General features: G+C 42.8%; 1 protein-coding gene across 1 annotated transcript; it reads right to left on the bottom strand.

The window, feature by feature from the left end:
• Window positions 1-8,366: 8,366 nt before the first annotated feature.
• Window positions 8,367-19,217, bottom strand: LOC137772202 (olfactory receptor 2AT4-like). Its single transcript, XM_068556082.1, has 2 exons — window positions 19,035-19,217; window positions 8,367-9,341 (listed from the first exon to the last, which is right to left on the bottom strand). The coding sequence occupies exons 1-2, from the start codon at window positions 19,215-19,217 to the stop codon at window positions 8,367-8,369; spliced, it is 1,158 nt and encodes a 385-aa protein (XP_068412183.1).
• Window positions 19,218-19,957: the final 740 nt, after the last annotated feature.

Genomic DNA, 19,957 nt, shown 5'->3' with positions numbered 1-19,957 from the left:
AATGAGACAGCTGGATTTCTGGGGGATGGACAGCTGGAACGTCTGAACACAGGAATATCTGGAAACCATAGAAGCAAAGGATTCTGGAATGAGAATTTTATAATATTTACTCTCTAGTCAAAATATAAACATGATATTTACAGCCAGCACTTGCAGACTCATGGTAGGCTATGGTATTGACTTCTACCATGTGAACCCAAAACTTCTACCTCCTTTCTTTTGTCAAACATTAATTATTAATTAACTAATAACCTACCAAATGAAAGACATGATGCTATGTTCAGTTGATACAGTGATGAAAATGAAGAAGACAGGCAAAGTCCCTATCTTCTCTGAGTTTACATTTTACTAGGAAAATCAGACCTAAACAGTTGATTGTTGAATTATGATTGTGAAAATTTCTCTGGAAAGATTTCTGCTAGGCTTCGTCTTAGATTTCATTGTCTGGTTTGGGATGTCAGAGCTCTTAAATCAAGTCTTTAAACTCATGCCTCTACTTTTGCACTCATTCAAAGTTCCACCATGTTGCTTTGGGAGGGCTGCTTTCTCCAAGGTTCTTTGCAACATGTTATTGCTCACATAGTTATTAAGCTTATTTTTCTCTCGTATGCCTTTTTTTGAGGGGCGTGCTGCTCCACGCAGCTTGTGGGATCTTAGTTCCCCGACCAGGGATTGAACCCAGGCCCTTGGCAGTGAGAGCAGAGTCCTAACCACTGGACCGCCAGGGAATTCCCTCTTGTATGCCTTGAGTAGTGGTTCTTCCTGACTCCTTTTAAGCTAGGTGTCTGGACTTCCATTCCTGTTTAGGACATAATAGGTCACAGCAGCCCAACACTTCCACTGCAACAATTAGGCAAAACTGGATAAATACACAAATCACATTTTTTAGTGAATTGGAGAAACATGGGTGCAAGAAGGATCTGAAGAATTGGAACTCCAGGGAGTACTCCAAAGTGAACTCATAATCACAAATTGTTTTCTTCTCTGGGAATATGATTCTGAGATTATTCCCTCCCTGATTTTACTTCTAATAAAACATCTTTCATGCCATTGAATCGTAAAAATGCCAAACCTAGAAATGTCCAGCCAGTTTTTTTTCTTTGTAGACCAAAGGGGCAAGGGCTTGCCCAAGCTTAAGTTTTCATGTGGGGAGAAATTGGGGCAAAGATTTTCTCTTTCCTCCTCCATTTCTAAGATGATATTGAAAGCAACAATCATAAATTTCAATTTGTTCTTTGGTCTCTTAAGCCTGGAGGGTGGCCTGATTCCCCATTAGGGAGTGAAGGCTGGTAAAATGTCTTTCTAAAAGACACCCAGAACAGGCCACTCCACTATGAATGAAGGCTTCTTTGAAAGAAAAAGAAAAGTGTTTCAGAGGTTAGCCCCCATTGTCCAGACAGGAAAGCAAAACTCCTGCGCCTCAACTTAAAAGAGTAAACCCTCAGCTGACCAAATCCAATCTGCCAAAGCCAGTCACCAGGTTTCTCTCATACCCAAGTTGATGCAAACTACATTTATTTTCCTGCATGTTGTTAGAGCTCAGAGAAGTCAATTTTGCATTGAATGTCACTGAGTTAAGCTGAGTTGGGGTTTGAGTGGCAGAAATTCAGAGCCATCAATTCCAATTGTACCTCTTCTCCTCCCTCCACTGGTCCATTTCTGTTAAGTGGGGGAGACAGATGCTGAGTCTGAAGTCCGGAAACAGTGTCTTCCCAAGGTCTACCAACAAGTTCATAGCAGAGCTGGGTCTTAAACCCAGTGTCCTGGCTCCCATCAGTGTTCATAAGGATTTTTCATGAGAGATGATTCCTTAGCCTGCCATTCAAAGCTTATCTTCTTATAGCCTTATTTCTCCTTACTCTAGTCAATGGCAACTCCTTGCTCTTGCCTTGTTCTTCTTCCAAACTATGCTCCAATGTTCCCTCCTCCAAGAAGTCTTTGCTGATCTTGGCTGGCTTGGAGGCCTCTTCTCTGGGCTCTCACAGTTCCTGTGCTTTTCTTTGTCATCAAAATGATCACATTGGGGTGTCTGTCTATTTATGTGTCTGTGGCTCTATCAGACTAGGAGCACTTGCAGGGCTGTAATGGGGCCTGGATTTTTCTATTTAATGATGCATCACCACCCTTCTCAGGAGCTTGGGGCTCCAGAGACAGGGACCAGAATGCAGCTTTCCCTACTGGCTTTGTTTTGCTACTGAACCATAAAATTGGAATGAAGGGGTCATCAGCAATGAAAAGTTCTACTCTAACCCTTTTTTGTATACAGATGGGGAATACAAAAAGGGAGGCTCGGAAGGAGGCTGTGACTTGCCCAAGGTCACACAGTAAGTGGGTGACAGGACCAGAACTAGACTATCAGCAGGGCTGAATTATCACCTTGAGCCCAGGATAACTCAGCAGTGAACCCAGGCTGTCCCACCTTCTTGAGGCCACAAGACAGACCAACCAGTTGAGGTTTATTTGCTTACCACAAGGCACTGAAGCACTCCTTTCCCTAAATTTCTATTTGACAGAGTGGGCCTATGCAACAGACAAACCAAGCATGCTCTTAGGACGCCAGACACATGGGAGCACCAAAAAATATTTTTGAAAGAATTTAGTGTTTGATATTTTAAAAAAGCATTGGTGCAGCATCATGGTAAAAATCAGAAATTTTCTGGACTTCTTTACACTTATTTTGTGGTTTAGATTAAATGACTTTATTTTGAATACATATTACAGGGGGTGTTTTCAGTGCTTAAGAATACTAAACATTGTTAGAAGACCATTTCCTTGGTCTGGATTATCTACGAGCCAGTTACAGGGCTGGTGGGGGACAGAGAAGGACAGAAAAACCAATCAGTGAATGTCCAACCTGACACTGTACATTTCTCCTCCCATCACCAAACCCTTTCAGGCAGTGGTTATGTCCCTTCAACAAATGAGAAACTGAGGGTCGGAGAAGAACAGATACTTGTTCAAGGCTGGTGAGGGGTGAGAGCAGAGGTTGTTCTGGAGCCAGCCTGCTGCAAAGGACTGAGCCCTGCCTGGCAAACAAGAGTCCTGGCTCCTGGGCCAGCTCTGCCACTCTCTTGCTGTGACTTTGGGCCTCTAAGCCTTAATTTTCCCATCTGCAAAATGAGGGCTCTGGAAGAGATGATCTCCTCCAACTCAGTACACGTTTTTGAGTGTCCCCTCTCTCTATTTGGCTCCGTGAGGTGCTGGAGATGGACGCCTCACGGCCCAAGCCTCTAAGAAGGGAGAGTGAGGTTCTCCCATTGATTAAGCTTCTGTTGCACGCTTGATTCCTTATAGTCATTGTGTCATTACACGTCACTACAGCTCCCAAATCCATGCCATTCTCTCATATTTCCCCTACCCTGTGCTGTCCCCATAGAAAAAAGGAGCAGGATATGTCTGACTTACAGAGTTTGGGTTCATTACCTGGAGTTAGAAAGACCTGGGTTTCCATTCTGGCTCCACCACCTTCCACCTTCCCTCTCTGAACTGCAGTTCGCTCATCTGTGACTCATAGTGTTGACAGACGCCTCGCTAAATATCCCCATTTCTTTTACTGTCATCGGCCTCGCCTCCTTGTGGGAAACTCTCTTACAAGATCATCAGCCTCTTGTTTGTGACTGCACCTCCCTGTCTGTCCTGCCAGGGTGGCTCACCTGGAGTCACACAGTCCGACAGTGTGTGCACATGGGGACCCAGACACTCTCACAGCAGGTGTGTACTCCTGGGCTGCTCAACATGGGTCTGCACGCCCCCGGCCTCCCTGAGCCTGTCTGCCTGCCCCAGCCTTTCCTTGCTTCTAGACACTCCCTCCCCATCTCCGCTCACCTGCCAAGTCCAATCTACCTTGGTGTTTTCTGAGGAGTCATCACACTTGGCCCCGGGGGAAAGAGCCAGGTTGGGGCTGAGCCATGGCCCATTAAACCCCAGAACCAGGGCCTGCTGGGGCGCTCTCCCTGAAGTTGGCTCCCCTATGGGACCCCCTACCCGCCAGCTGGGAACAACTTCCTAGGGTAGAGCAGGGGACTTGGCCCTGGGCTTTGCAGATAATGAAAATAGCATCGTTAACCAACTTCATGGGTCCTAGAACGTTATCACTAATGGAGCAGTTTGATTCCTATTTTCCTATCTGGTGTCATAACAGCCAAGAGGATGATTCCTACTATATGACATTTGAGAAAACCGAGATCTGGGGAAGTAAACTGACTTGACCTAGGTCATATGAGTAGCTGGTGGCAGAGCTGGGATTTGGACCCAAGGCCCCAAATCTGGTTCAGCAATTCAGCAGCATAGCACGTCATCTAATGGCTGAGACCTGAGTTCTTTCTAGTTATGTCACCTTGGACAAATCCCTTAACCTCACTGAGCCTTCCTTTCCTTATCTGTAAAAAGAGTATAACGGGCTACCGGGAAGATTTCATGCTTAGCCCAGCGCCTAGCAAATGGTAAACATTCAATTAAGTGAGAGCTACTATTTTCATAAACCCAAATAGGAAACCCTGTAGCATGATAGGAATATAACAATAACTAGTGCTGTTATATGTGAGGTGGAGGTCTGTGCCCCAAACCTAGGCAGTGCCAAAGCCTGTTCCTGCCTCAGGCTTTCTGATTCTCTCCTTTAGCTCCATAGCTCTCTATTTCTGACTCTGTCATTCTTTCACTAATATGTATAAAATATAAAAAAGTTTTTAAAATTTCCAAGTAATAAATAGATGCCATTGTAAAGTATTTTATTGAGTAAAAAGTGGAAGTTTTCTTCACACCAGCCTTTCCCCATACTTCCCCTTCCCTCCTCAGAGGTAATCACTATGAGTAATTTGGTGTGTTCTTTCCAGACCTTTTCTAAACATTTGCATGCGTGTAGTTTTGCTTTGTTTTGCTTTTAGCATAAGTTAAATCATTTTGTACTTTTTGTGTCACTTATATTCTAACTTAGTAAGTCTTGGAATCTTTCTATGTCTGATCTACTTCATTCTTTTATCTGATATTTGGTATTTGATAGTGTGGATATTACATAGTTTAATAATTTCCCTGACATTTGAGTTGTATCCAATTATTGATATCATGAACAATATTATAAGTAACATCCTCTTAACATGCATTTGGGGGGCACATACACCCCAATATTTCTCTGAGATAGATCCTTAGGAGTAGGAATTCTGGGGCAAGCAGTAAGTCGATTTTAAAATCTGCATGTGTGCATGTACAGGAATGGTCCCAGCTTCAAACTCAGAGGCTCTGAGAACACTGAGCCACAGCAATGACTAAGATGACATTGTTACACCAGTGCCTGCTGCTGCTGCTGCCCAGAACCAGAAGAAAACCATGCCTGAGCCATTCATTTCGGTCCACAGAAGAGACTTCCAGAATAGATCTCTACTGACTGTAGATTTACAACTGCAGGATGCCAGATTACTAGGCCATTGGCAGTTCAGTACAAAACTTCATGGAAACCAAAAACTAGTACAGCAGAGGCTGCAGCCTCTCCTGATCTAACCAACTTCAAGATGGAGCTGAAGGTGGTTTGGGAAGTTTCTTTGAATAACAAGCAAGAACTATATGTGCCATCTCCTCCTCTCCAAATCCATCTGATTGAAGAGAGAAATTTGGGTTGGGGATAAATTTGTGTATGTGGATCTTTTCTTCCGGATCATAAAGGTAAATGCTGAAGGTGTTTCTGAGGGAGAAGATCTAACCATTCTTAAGTTAAAGGCAAAGAATTCTGCAGAATAACCAGATCGTTAAGTGTATTCTTTTGTTCTGTTTTCTGTTTCTCAGACACTGCAGAACTCCTTAATAAACATACAGAGCCAGCTTTTGGCAGCTTGAGGATACCTAAAGGCTTTCTGGGATGTTATGGATGAAAGTAATTAAGAGACTTGGGAACTTGGGCCAAAAGAACCACATGGAGTACAACAGTTGGTAGAATTGCAGTTAAGTTGGAGAAAACAAACACAGACCAAAACTTAGATTCCTTTTAGGTGTCTAATTTTATTTTGTTTTACTAAAGAAAATGAACCTAAATAGGAGAGCTAAACAGTTGGCTGACATTTCCTTGTAAAAAGCCAACATTCTAAGACTTACTGTTATAATATTATGGGATAAAATATGATTTATTTCATTACCTCTGAGAATAAAAATGTTCTCATACTTCTAGGAAATGACTGGCTCTTCTATAGCTAAGGTGACAAACAGTCATCAGAACTTTTTTTAAACCTGTTCATCGCTCAATGACAGTTCCACATCAGTACACACACTGCTGAAAGCCAGCCAGTCTCAAAATCAGCCACCCAGTAACTGCTTCGCTCCAGTAACCACACTGTTATGGCTGAAGGCAAACCAGTCCCTAGGTACTCCCACTCCTGAAAGTCCACCAACCCCTGATCTCCACATTTTCCACAACCCTATATAAGATCAGCTCCCTGTGTTGCTCAGAAACGAACTGTGCCAGAAACTATAGCGTCCCCATGCTTAAGCTAGTGATAAACTCAGCTTTTCGTTTCAGATGTTGCACAGTGGTCTCTGCTTTTTAACATGTCTTATTTATGTCTCTATAGTCGGTAAAATGTCCTTTCTTTCATTTTTGATTTTAGTAATTAGGTCTTCTTTCTTTTTTCTTAGTCAATCTAGCTGAAGTTTTGTCAATTTTGTTGATAAATTCAAAGAACCAATTTTGGTTTTGTCTATTTTCTCTGCTGTTTTTCTGTTCTCTTTCATTTATTTCCACTCTAATCTTTATCATTATTTCATGCCCACTGCTTGCTTTGAATTTAGTTTGCTTTTCTTTTCTAATTTCTTAAAGTTAAAAATTAGGTTATCAATTTGAGATCGTTCTTTTTTAATATAAGTATTTACAGCTCTAAATTTCCCTCTAAGCACTGTTTTAGCTGCATCTCATAAGTTTTGGTACATTGTGTTTTCATTTTCATTCATTTCAAAATATTTTCTGATTTCCCTTGTGATTTCTTTTTGACCCATTGGTTATTTAGGAGTGTGCTGTTCAATTTCCAAATATCGTGGAAGTAGCATTCAGTGACAGAGCTTTTATTATTTTAAAGATAGCATAGAAAAAGTGTGCAGATTATTTAAAACATGTATTGCTTAGAACTAGAAAAAGTTAGTTTAGAGATAATGACGTCTTCAAAGGTGAAACTAGAAAAGGTTAGTGTGGACAATTCTGGGAAGATATTTGAAGAAAACATAAGGGAAAGATAAAAGAAATTAAGGTGAACCATGCTATTTGGAATAAAAACAGAAAGCACAAAATAAGAATTCAGTATACTATAACCATTTTATTTACCATCAAGAATGTATAAAATCAATGCAGAAAAATGGTATTACATAAATATCGCTCTTATAATGGAATCAAAATCTCATGACTACAGAAGTATTTTCACTTTGTGAAAGTGATAAAATCAGTTTTAGAGCTCAGTATTCTGATTAAGTTTAGAAGTATTTTAAACTAGCTTTTGGAATCTTAGAATTTATTTTTTAATCTTTCTTTTTCTTTCTCTCCCAGTAATATTGAGATATAAAATATAGCATGTAGTAGGCTCATGATATGCGTACTTAATACATGAGAGCTTATGTCATTTAGCTGACAGATTTGATTTTCCTGACAAGAAGCTTTAGGTAGCCATTTGTGAGGGAGGACAGATTGGGTTAAAAAAATCAGATCATCTCTGCCTGATCAACTTGGCTTAAGTGATTATTCCAATGTTTAGTCTTTAAAAAAAAATCTCCACTGGGAAGAACCAGTAACATTAGGACTATTAGTTGTACCTACTACGACTCAGGATAAGCACTGCACTTTTAGGTAAAAGTGAAATCGATTTTAAGAAAGAATTTTCCTGGGTTTCCCTGGTGGCGCAGTGGTTAAGAATCAGCCTGCCAATGCAGGGGACACGGGTTCGAACCCTGACCCAGGAAGAGCCCACATGCCGCGGAGCAGCTAAGCTCGCGAGCCACAACTACTGAAGCCCACGCACCTAGAGCCCGTGCTCGGCAACCAGAAAAGCCAACGCAATGAGAAACCTGCGCACAGCAATGAAGAGTAGACCCCGCCCTCCGCAACTAGAGAAAGCCCATGCGCAGCAACGAAGACCCAATGCAGCCAAAAATAAATAAATATATAAATTTATTTTAAAAAAAAAGAGGGCTTCCCTGGTGGCGCGTGGTTGAGAATCTGCCTGTGCTCTTTCCACAAAAGAGTTGGTATCATTATGTAGCTTATTAATGGAAAGGGAAGCCCCAGTGGTGTACTTTTGGCCCTGCTATAAGTCATTCTTTCCTTCAAAAAACTTTTTTGATGGCATTCTCTCTTCTTAGCACACAAGTATCCTGGGAGCAGGATTAACTACATCTAAGGATCAAGGGTCCCCAGAATGTCCTGGGTCTTGGGGACATGTTATTTTGGTGATGGCTGCTTTGACATCCTTGTTCCTCAGCGTGTAGATGAGAGGGTTGAGGACAGGTGTGAGAATAGCATGCACCATGTTACCCATGATGTGGAAGTCAAGGGGTAGGTCAGCCCTGTAGGCCACATAGGCTATGGCAATGGATGAATAGTAGGTGCCAACCAGCAGGAGGTGGGAGCTGCAGGTAGAGGCTTTCGAACGTCCTTCTCGGGAGCTGATGCAAAGCACTGGGGCCAGGATGTGGGCATAGGAGAGAAGCACCAGGAGAAGGGGCAGGAAGGACACCATCATGGCGATGCAGAAGCCCATGAATGTCTGGGGTGTGGTGTCAGAGCAGGAGGCCTGGACCACAGCCAAGTGGTCACAGAAGCCATGGTAGATGTGAGCAGTGTTGTCAAAAGCCATGTGGAAGGTCTGCAGTACTGCTGGTATGGGCAGAAGGAGGGCAGTGAGCCAGGCACTGGCTGCCAGTGTAGCATTGGTCTGTGGGGTCACGTGGACAGGGTAGTGCAGTGGGTAGCAGATAGCCACATAGGGGTCATAGGCCGTGACCACCAGGATGAAGGCTTCAGAGCAGGAGAAGCTGTGGAAAAGGTACATCTGCAGGAAGCAGGCAGAGAAGCCGAGGTAGTGGTCCCCGAGTAAGAGGAGAGATAGCATCTTTGGGACAGGGGATGTGATGAAGAGGATGTCCAGGGCTGAGAGGTTGATCAGGAAGAAGTACATGGGCTTGTGGAGTCTGGGCTCTATCACCACGGCCACCAGCATAAGGGTGTTACCCAGCAGGATAAGCAGGTAGAAGAACAAGAAGATGAAGGAGACAGGGAGGAAGAGGAACTCCTGTAGAGAGGGGATGCCCACCAGGTAGAAGATGGCTGAAGAGTCTTTCGATCCATTACAGGCTGTGGCATCCACGGTGAGACAGAGCTACATGCCAGGGTGACAGGCCGTCAGAGCATCTGGAAACTGGATAAAACAGGAGTTTGGAAGGAGAATTCCGTTCAGTTCACTCTACAATTAATGCAAGCCAAATCATTTATGACCAAGTTTAGAGCACTGGTGGTACCATCCAATATTAACTCTTCCATCTTAACGCACAATTTACTCCTTCCTTCTTCCATCAACTCTTTAGTAAGTATCTACAATGTGCAAGGCTGTGAGAAGGTAAACAAGGCACACAAGACCCCTGCCTTCACAGGGGCTTAAATTCTAGTAGGAGGATGGTATGTTTAAAAGCCAATCACACAGTTAATTATCTAGTTACAACTGTGATAAGTGCGTTCAAAGAGCTTCTGTCCCTTCCCTGCTCCATTTCCCACACTATCTCTTGGGCATCAGATCTTAGATGATCTCTTAGATTCCCACTTTATTGCTTTTTCTTTTGCTCTTGTTTCAAGTTCTACTAAGTGACATCACTATACCACATCACTAGAAAGGGCTGATTTTTCCAATATTTTCTGCCACATGCTGCCTGCTCAGGCTACTCATTACCCAGGGAATGTCTCCCCTCTCATTTTCCGGGTGCAGTAAGCTCTGCCTACCTCTCTCCCTGCCAGGTTCTCTGGGTGCTCTCCCACCCAGTGCTGTTTCAGTGATGGGAAGGACAAATGCCTTCAGAGGGACAACTCTCTTCCTGATGGAGCCCAAGCTGATGGTGCACCTTCCCCTCATTTAGGGCCTGTCCTGGGTCTCTGTCATCTTCCTTCTTCCTGGCTGCCACAGCCCAACGGGTATTGTGTTTAGTTCTTTGATGCCAACTCTGCTGTGGGCTCCTCCAATGCCAACTCAGAAGAAGCCACAAGGAGATGTCGTGAGAGCTCTTGTTGCTAGAAAGGACCCAGAGAACTGAAAGCTGTAGCTGCCCAAATACAAAAACCCCTATATCATAGGTTGTTCATTGAATGTGTGCTGGGGTCAATGCAGGGACTGCTGAGGCAATTTTGGCTTGTCCCGACTTCAGGATGAGCCTCTAATGAGTGGTCCAGGCAGTTTCTTGTTTACATCTGCATCACTGCTGCTTGAACCCTATTGATTTCACAAGCAGTTTCCCTTTGAATTCCTAAGAACGACAGCTACCTTCTTTCTTTTCTAAAGCAAATGCAAAACAAACTAGTTAAAAACACCTCTCGTGTCCTAGAATTACAGAATGTCAGACTGGAAAAAAAGGTTTTTTTAATCTTCAATTCCAACCCAATTCCCCTCCCCCACACTTCCTCACCACCTTTTAAAAATTTACTAGTTTGCTCTGTGATTGATTTGGATCGTGCAGCCTGGCTTCTAGATTTGGAAGTGGTGACTGGCAAATGCTTTGTCTAAAATGAGCATGGGAAGAACAACCATCCTGTGTGTGTGCTCCTTGAAAGAGAACCTCAGAGGTCACCCTGAGGACCTGGCAAGAGAGTGACCTGATTGTCTCCATGTTGAAGGGTTAACCCTCAGTTAACCAGAACCCCGTTCCAACAAGTGTGGTCACCAGGTTTTTTTCACACCCAAAGGAATGCAGAACTGCACTGCCCTGGACATTTCTGCTCTCAGAGAGGCAGTTGTGGCTGCCGGTCCCAGGTGAGGCAGAGCAGGGGATTTGAGGGGCAGAAATGTAGAGGGCTGAAGCCAGAGGGGCCCTGAGGGGCCCATCAAGTCTAACTCCCCTCTCCTCCATCCTCCGTCCCACCGCTTTGCAGATGGAAAAAGGGATGCTGAGACCCCAGTGGAGAGGTGGCACATGGCTTTTCACACCAACTGGTACTGGACTATCCAACAGGCAGACCAGGCATGTGCTGGGTCACCAGCCAAGCAAGGGAACCAAAAATACTTTTTGAAAGAATTTAACATTTAATCTTTCAAAGCACCATTCAGCTGGCCCATCATAGGAAATATCCAGATTTGGCTGGACTTTCTTACACTATTTTATGGGTTAGGATTACACACTACATCTGAATGATGTAGCCGTGCTTAGGGCCTAATAGGTGCTGTTTCCTAGAGCACAGAACTTGCGCCAGCAGGTTCTCCCTGTTGGGATTGTCTACAGGCCAGTTACAGTGCTTGGTGGGGACAGGGAAGGACAGAAAATCACCGAGTGTCCAACCTGATGTTGCATTTTTTTTTTTTTAGTGGATGATTTAATATAACCTTTTGAGAATGTAAGAAGCCAGTTATACAGAAAACCAATTATATAGCAATAACATAAAAGATTTAAATAATGCATCATCAAAAGCTTAAATGTTTGTGTATACAAATGTTACATGTATTTTCATCTCTATAGATAATGCACATTTTTCTTTTATCCATACTTCCCTTACAAAAACCTATCATATACTTTATTGCAAAGATACTCTTATTTAGTTCCAAAAGGGTAGATATTTTATGTTATACTTTGATGAAAGTTAAAAATCAAGAATAGAAACATGATCAAAGGAGATATATACTTTTTTTTTCAGAAAGGAAGAAATATTGTTCTTATTAAGTTACGAGCACATTTTTTTTTCTTATTAGTCATCAATTTAATACACATCAGTGTATATATGTCAATCCCAATCTCCCAGTTCATCACACCACCACCCCCACCCCCCGCCACTTTCCCCCCTTGGTGTCCCTACGTTTTTTCTCTACATCTGTGTCTCAATTTCTGCCCTGCAAACCGGTTCATCTGTACCATTTTTCTAGGTTCCACATATATGTGTTAATACACGATATTTGTTTTTCTTTCTGACTTACTTCACTCTGTATGACAGTCTCTAGATCCATCCACGTCTCAACAAATGACCCAATTTCGTTCGTTTTAATGGCTGAGTAATATTCCATTGTATATATGTACCACATCTTCCTTATCCATTCATCTGTCAGTGAGCATTTAGGTTGCTTCCATGACCTGGCTATTGTAAATAGTGCTGCAATGAACATTGGGGTGCATGTGTCTTTTTGAATTATGGTTTTCTCTGGGTATATGCCCAGTAGTGGGATTGCTGGGTCATATGGTAATTCTATTTTTAGTTCTTTAAGGAACCTCCATACTGTTCTCCATAGTGGCTGTATCAATATACATTCCCACCAACAGTGCAAGAGGGTTCCCTTTTCTCCACACCCTCTCCAGCATTTGTTGTTTGTACATTTTCTGATGATGCCCATTCTAACTGGTGTGAGGTGATACCTCATTGTAGTTTTGATTTGCATTTCTCTAATAATTAGTGATGTTGAGGAGCTTTTCATGTGCTTCTTGGCCATCTGTATGTCTTCTTTGGAGAAATGTCTATTTAGGTCTTCTGCCCATTTTTGGGTTGGGTTGTTTGTTTTTTTGATATTGGGCTGCACGAGCTGTTTATATATTTTGGAGATTAATCCTTTGTCTGCTGATTCGTTTGCAAATATTTTCTCCCATTCTGAGGGTTGTCTTTTCGTCTTGTTTATGGTCTCCTTTGTTGTGCAAAAGCTTTGAAGTTTCATTAGGTCCCATTTGTTTATTTTTGTTTTTATTTCCATTACTCTAGGAGGTGGATCAAAAAAGATCTTGCTGTGATGTATGTCAAAGAGTGTTCTTCCTGGGCTTCCCTGGTGGTGCAGTGGTTGAGAATCTGCCTGCCAATGCAGGGGACATGGGTTTGAGCCCTGGTCTGGGAAGATCCCACATGCCGCTGAGCAACTAGGCCTGTGAGCCACAACTACTGAGCCTGCGCGTCTGGAGCCTGTGCCTTGCAACAAGAGAAGCTGCGACAGTGAAAAGCCCGTGCACCGCGATGAAGAGTGGCCCCCACTTGCCACAACTAGAGAAAGCCCTCACATAGAAACGAAGACCCAACACAGCCAAAAAAAAAAAAAAAAAAAAAAAGAGTGTTCTTCCTATGTTTTCCTCTAAGAGTTTTATAGGGTCCGGTCTTAAATTTAGGTCTCAAATCCATTTTGAGTTTATTTTTGTGTATGGTGTTAGGGAGTGTTGTAATTTCATTCTTTTACATGTAGCTGTCCAGTTTTCCCAGCACCACTTATTGAAGAGACTGTCTTTTCTCCATTGTATATCCTTGCCTCCTTTGTCATAGATTAGTTGACCATAGGTGTGTGGGTTTACCTCTGGGCTTTCTATCTTGTTCCATTGATCTATGTTTCTGTTTTTGTGCCAGTACCATATTGTCTTGATTACTGTAGCTTTGTAGTATAGTCTGAAGTCAGGGAGTCTGATTCCTCCAGCTCCGCTTTTTTCCCTCAAGACTGCTTTGGCTATTCGGGGTCTTTTGTGTCTCCATACAAATTTTAAGATTTTTTGTTCTAGTTCCGTAAAAAATGCCTTTGGTAATTTGATAGGGATTGCATTGAATCTGTAGATTGCTTTGGGTAGTATAGTCATTTTCACAATATTTATTCTTCCAACCCAAGAACATGGTATATCTCTCCATCTGTTGGTATCATCTTTAATTTCTTTCATCAGTGTCTTATAGTTTTCTGCATGTAGGTCTTTTGTCTCCCTAGGTAGGTTTATTCCTAGGTATTTTATTCTTTTTGTTGCAATGGTAAATGGGAGTGTTTCCTTAATTTCTCTTTCAGATTTTTCATTGTTGGTGTATAGGAATGCCAGAGATTTCTGTGCATTAATTTTGTGTCCTGCAACTTTACCAAATTCATTGATTAGCTCTAGTAGTTTTCTGGTGGCATCTTTAGGATTCTCTACGTATAGTATCATGTCATCTGCAAACAGTGACAGTTTTACTTCTTCTTTTCCAATTTGTATTCCTTTTATTTCTTTTTCTTCTCTGATTGCCATGGCTAGGACTTCCAAAACTATGTTGAATAAGAGTGTTGAGAGTGGACATCCTTGTCTTGTTCCTGATCTTAGAGGAAATGCTTTCAGTTTTTCACCATTGAGAATGACGTTTGCTGTGGGTTTGTCATATACGGCCTTTATTATGTTGAGGTAGGTTCCCTCTATGCTCACTTTCTGGAGAGTTTTTATCATAAACGGGTGTTGAATTTTGTCAAAAGCTTTTTCTGCATCTATTGAGATGATCATATGGTTTTTCTCCTTCAGTTTGTTAATATGGTGTATCACATTGATTGATTTGCATATATTGAAGAATCCTTGCATCCCTGGGATAAATCCCACTCGATCATGGTGTATGATCCTTTTAATGTGTTGTTGGATTCTGTTTGCTAGTATTTTGTTGAGGATTTTTGCATCTATATTCATCAGTGATATTGGTCTGTAATTTTCTTTTTTTCTAGTATCTTTGTCTGGTTTTGGTATCAGAGTGATGGTAGCCTCATAGAATGAGTTTGGGAGTGTTACTTCCTCTGCAATTTTTTGGAAGAGTTTGAGAAGGATGGGTGTTAGCTTTTCTCTAAATGTTTGATAGACTTCACCTGTGAAGCCGTCTGGTCCTTTTGTTTGTTGGAAGATTTTTAATCACAGTTTCAATTTCATTACTTGTGATTGGCCTGTTCATATTTTCTATCTCTTCCTGGTTCAGTCTTGGAAGGTTATACCTTTCTAAGAATTTGTCCATTTCTTCCAGGTTGTCCATTTTATTGGCATACAGTTGCTTGTAGTAGTCTCTTAGGATGCTTTGTATTTCTGCAGTGTCTGTTGTAACTTCTCCTCTTTCATTTCTAATTTTATTGATTTGAGTCCTCTCCCTCTTTTTCTTGATGAGTTTGGTTAATGGTTTATCAATTTTGTTTATTTTCTCAAAGAACCAGCATTTAGTTTTATTGATCTTTGCTATTATTTTCTTTGTTTCTATTTCATTTATTTCTGCTCTGATCTTTATGATTTCTTTCCTTCTGCTAATTTTGGGTTTTGTTTGTTCTTCTTTCTCTAGTTCCTTTAGGTGTAAGTTTAGATTGTTTATTTGAGATTTTTCTTGTTTCTTGAGGTAGGCTTGTATAGCTATAAACTTCCCTCTTAGAACTGCTTTTGCTGCATCCCATAGGTTTTGGATCATCGTGCTTTCATTGTCATTTGTCTCTAGGTATTTTTTAATTTCCTCTTTGATTTCTTCAGTGATCTCTTGGTTATTTAGTAGCGTATTGTTTAGCCTCCATGTGTTTGTGTTTTTTACGTTTTTTCCCTGTAGTTCATTTCTAATCTCATAGCGTTGTGGTCAGAAAAGTTGCTTGATATGATTTCAATTTTCTTAAATTTACTGAGGCTTGTTTGTGACCCAAGATGTGACCTATCCTGGAGAATGATCCGTGCACACTTGAGAAGAAAGTGTAATCTGCTGTTTTTGGATGGAATGTCCTATAAATATCAATTAAATCTATCTGGTCTATTGTGTCATTTAAAGCTTGTGTTTCTTTATTAATTTTCTGTTTGGATGATCTGTCCATTGGTGTAAGTGAGGTGTTAAAGTCCCCCACTATTATTGTGTTACTGTCGATTTCCTCTTTTAAAGCTGTTAACAGTTGCCTTATGTATTGAGGTGCTCCTATGTTGGGTGCATATATATTTATAATTGTTATATCTTCTTCTTGGATTGAGCCCTTGATCATTATGTAGTGTCCTTCCTCGTCTCTTGTAACATTCTTTATTTTAAAGTCTATTTTATCTGATATGAGTATTGCTACTCCAGCTTTCTTTTGATTTCCATTTGCATGGAATATCTTTTTCCATCCCCTCACTTTCAGTCTGTATGTGTCCCTACGTCTGAAGTGGGTCTCTTGTAGACAGCATATAGATGGGTCTTGTTTTTGTATCCATTCAGGAAGCCTGTGTCTTTTGGTTGGAGCATTTAATCCATTCACTTTTAAGGTAATTATCAATATGTATGTTCCTATGACCATTTTCTTAAATGTTTTGGGTTTGTTTTTGTAGGTCATTTTCTTGTCTTGTGTTTCCCACTTAGAGAAGTTCCTTCAGCATTTGTTGTAGAGCTGGTTTGGTGGTGCTGAATTCTCTTAGCTTTTGCTTGTCTGTGAAGCTTTTGATTTCTCCATCGAATCTGAATGAGATCCTAATCGGGTAGAGTAATCTTGGTTGTAGGTTCTTCCCTTTCATCACTTTAAGTATATCATGCCACTCCCTTCTGGCTTGTAGAGTTTCTGCTGAGAAATCAGCTGTTAACCTTATGGGAGTTCCCTTGTATGTTATTTGTCGTTTTTCCCTTGCTGCTTTCAATAATTTTTCTTTGTCTTTAATTTTTGCCACTTTGATTACTATGTGTTTAGGTGTGTTTCTCCTTGGGTTTATCCTGTATGGGACTCTCTGTGCTTCCTGGACTTGGGTGGCTATTTCCTTTCCAATGTTAGGGAAGTTTTCGATTATAATCTCTTCAAATATTTTCTCGGGTCTTTTCTCTCTCTCTTCTCCTTCTGGGACCCCTATAATGCGAATGTTGTTGTGTTTAATGTTGTCCCAGAGGTCTCTTAGGCTGTCTTCATTTCTTTTCATTCTTTTTTCTTTATTCCGTTCTGCAGCATTGAATTCCACCCTTCTGTCTTCCAGGTCACTTATCCGTTCTTCTGCCTCAGTTATTCTGCTATTGATTCCTTCTAGTGTAGTTTTCATTTCAGTTATTGTATTGTTCATCTCTGTTTGTTCTTTAATTCTTCTAAGTCTTTGTTAAACATTTCTTGCATCTTCTCGATCTTTGCCTCCATTCTTTTTCCAAGGTCCTGGATCATCTTCACTATCATTATTCTGAATTCTTTTTCTGGAAGGTTGCCTATCTCCACTTCATTTAGTTGTTTTTCTGGGGTTTTAATCTGGTTCCTTCATCTGGGACATAGCCCTCTGCCTTTTCATCTTGTCTATCTTTCTGTGAATGTGGTTTTTGTTCCACAGGCTGCAGGATTGTAATTCTTCTTGCTTCTGCTATCTGCCCTCTGGTGGATGAGGCTATCTAAGAGGCTTGTGCAAGTTTCCTGATGGGAGGGACTGGTGGTGGGTATAGCTGACTGTTGCTCTGGTGGGCAGAGCTCAGTAAAACTTTAATCCATTTGACTGCTGATGGGTGGGGCTGGGTACCCTCCCTGTTGGTTGTTTGGCATGAGGCAACCCAACACTGGAGCCTACCTGGGCTCTTTGGTGGGGTTAATGGCAGACTCTGGGAGGGCTCACGCCAAGGAGTACTTCCTAGAACTTCTGCTGCCAGTGTCCTTGTCCCCACGGTGAGCCACAGCCACCCCCGCCTCTGCAGGAGACCCTCCAACACTAGCAGGTAGGTCTGGTTCAGTCTCCCCTGGGGTCACTGCTCCTTCCCCTGGGTCCCGATGCACACACTACTTTGTGTGTGTCCTCCAAGAGTGGAGTCTCTGTTTCCCCCAGTCCTTTCAAAGTCCTGCAATCAAATCCCACTAGGCTTCAAAGTCTGATTCTCTAAGAATTCCTCCTCCCGTTGCCAGACCCCCAGGTTGGGAAGCCTGACGTGGGTCTCAGAACCTTCACTCCAGTGGGTGGACTTCTGTGGTATAAGTGTTCTCCAGTCTGTGAGTCACCCACCCAGCAGTTATGGGATTTGATTTTACTGTGATTGCACCCCTCCTACCATCTTATTGTGGCTTCTCCTTTGTCTTTGGATGTGGGGTATCTTTTTTGGTGAGTTCCAGTGTCGTCCTGTCGATGATTGTCCAGCAGCTAGTTGTGATTCTGGTGTTCTCGCAAGAGGGAGTGAGAGCACGTCCTTCTACTCCGCCATCTTGGTTCCGATCCCTGATGCTGCATTTGATGTACATCATCTCCTCCCGTCATCCAACCCTGCCAGGGAGTGGTTATGCCTTTCAACATATGAGAAATTGAGGGTTGGAGAAGGACAGGCCTTTGTTCAAGGCCATGGCTGGAGGGGGGTGAGAGCAAAGGTCATTCTGGAGCCAGTCTGCTGTAAAAGAATCTTGCCTGGCAACCAGAAGTCCTGGCTCCTGCAGCTCTGCCGCTCACTTACTTCCTGTGACTTTGGTGTATGGCTGTTAGCATGACTGACGCCATCTTGGCCCTTTTCAGAGTCTCCTGACCCTAACCAGGATTGTACTGTGTGGTATCATCAAAGGCTTTGTAGTTAATAGATATTGTTTAATACTCATTAGGACCATGTGGCCTCTATGCTGTTAGTCCCCAAACAATGCTGAAAATCTTCTCTGATATATTCCTGGTGCCCATGAGACTGGTCACCCATTCATAAATCTTGACTTAGGAATGCACATCCTATCTCCAAGCACTTACCCCTATACACTACGTTAACTATAAAATTGTCCCAATGGCCCCTTGTGGTGTGTAGTGCAGCTGCAAATGCTTCCAGATCATCATCCACCTGACCCCGATCCCACTCTGTGAGTAAGTTACCCTATAATAAACTGATCCAGGGCTTCCCTGGTGGCGCAGTGGTTGAGAATCCACCTGCCAATGCAGGGGTCACGGGTTAGAGCCCTGGTCCGGGAAGATCCCACATGCCGCGGAGCAACTAAGCCCATGAGCCACAACTACCGAGCTCACGTGCCACAGCTAGAGAAAGCCCATGGGCAGCAATGAAGACCAAACACAGCCAAAAATAAATAAATTAATTAATTAAAAATAAATAAATAAATAAATAAATAAAAATAAACGGATCCATTGATTACATGGAGCTGCCTGCCTCATTTTTCAATCTCAAGATGCCTTCTCAATTTTAGTTCCCTCCATGAGAAAACTCTTGGTTTTCTCACCTGTGCAGTGAAGGGTTTGGAGGAAAAGTTCTCTGAGGGGTTTCCAATCCAATGAACTGTTTTCTGTGTCCCCTCTGGGTCTGGCAGAGCACATGTCACATGGACCATGCCCCAGAAGAAGAGGGCGAGGGCTTTCCCGCCTAGTGAGTACCTGCTGCCAGCCAGGGGCTTTACCTCCATCATGTCCTATGGGCCTTAGTGGTCCAGTGTGTGCACCTGTGAGTCAGAAAGGACTGGGTTCCAATCCCAGCTCCTACCTGCAGCTCATTTCCTTCTGGGCTCATTTCCTTCATCTGTGACCCCCTGGGGTTGTTGTGAGTCCTTGCAGAGAGAATGCTTAAACAATGCTACACAAGAGCCTGGAACAGGTAGGAACTCGAAGTGCGCTAGTGTTTCCAATGTTTCTGCCACCATTAGCCTTGCTTTCCCATGGGAAGGCTTTGGCCAAGATGACATGAATCCACCTCTGAGCACACAGATCTGCCAGGATATGTGGTCCAAGGTCCAGAAGCCCACATACACACAGCCAACCTGGATCCTGGACGTCTGCCTCTTGTGCACACACAACCAGTCTTCCTGACCCCTGGTCCTGGTTCTACCTGCCCCCCACATCCTTGCCCTGTCTCCCTACTCTGGTCTTTGCTGAGGTTTGGCACTTCACCCTTAGCTCACTCACCTTCCAAGCCCTGTCTACCTTGGTGACTCTTGTGGTGTCCCCTTTGTGTCTTCCAACCCGGCCAGGCAGAGAAGAGCCAGGTAGGTGCTGGGCTGTGGCTCATTAACCCCCTAACCCCTCCTTTCAGTCAGGCCTTCGGGGGTCCTCTCCCTTTGGGGCTCCTTTGAGGCACTGAGTCCCCACCCCCCAGTCACCCAGGATCAACTTCTTGGTCCCTCCTAGAGCACGTGTTGGGAGGGGACTTGCC

This window comes from Eschrichtius robustus, chromosome 11 (genome assembly GCF_028021215.1).
Source record: "Eschrichtius robustus isolate mEscRob2 chromosome 11, mEscRob2.pri, whole genome shotgun sequence".
Lineage (NCBI taxonomy): Eukaryota > Metazoa > Chordata > Mammalia > Artiodactyla > Eschrichtiidae > Eschrichtius > Eschrichtius robustus.
This window is presented reverse-complemented; position numbering and strand designations above follow the sequence as displayed.

Bases quoted from the DNA above. Each gene is read 5' to 3' on its own strand.
- LOC137772202 (XM_068556082.1), bottom strand. From the start codon at position 19,217: ATGATGGAGGTAAAGCCCCTGGCTGGCAGCAGGTACTCACTAGGCGGG. The intron at 9,342-19,034 runs GTGAGAAAACCA...CCTGGCATGTAG, and splicing joins CCAAACCCTTCACTGCACAG to CTCTGTCTCACCGTGGATGC.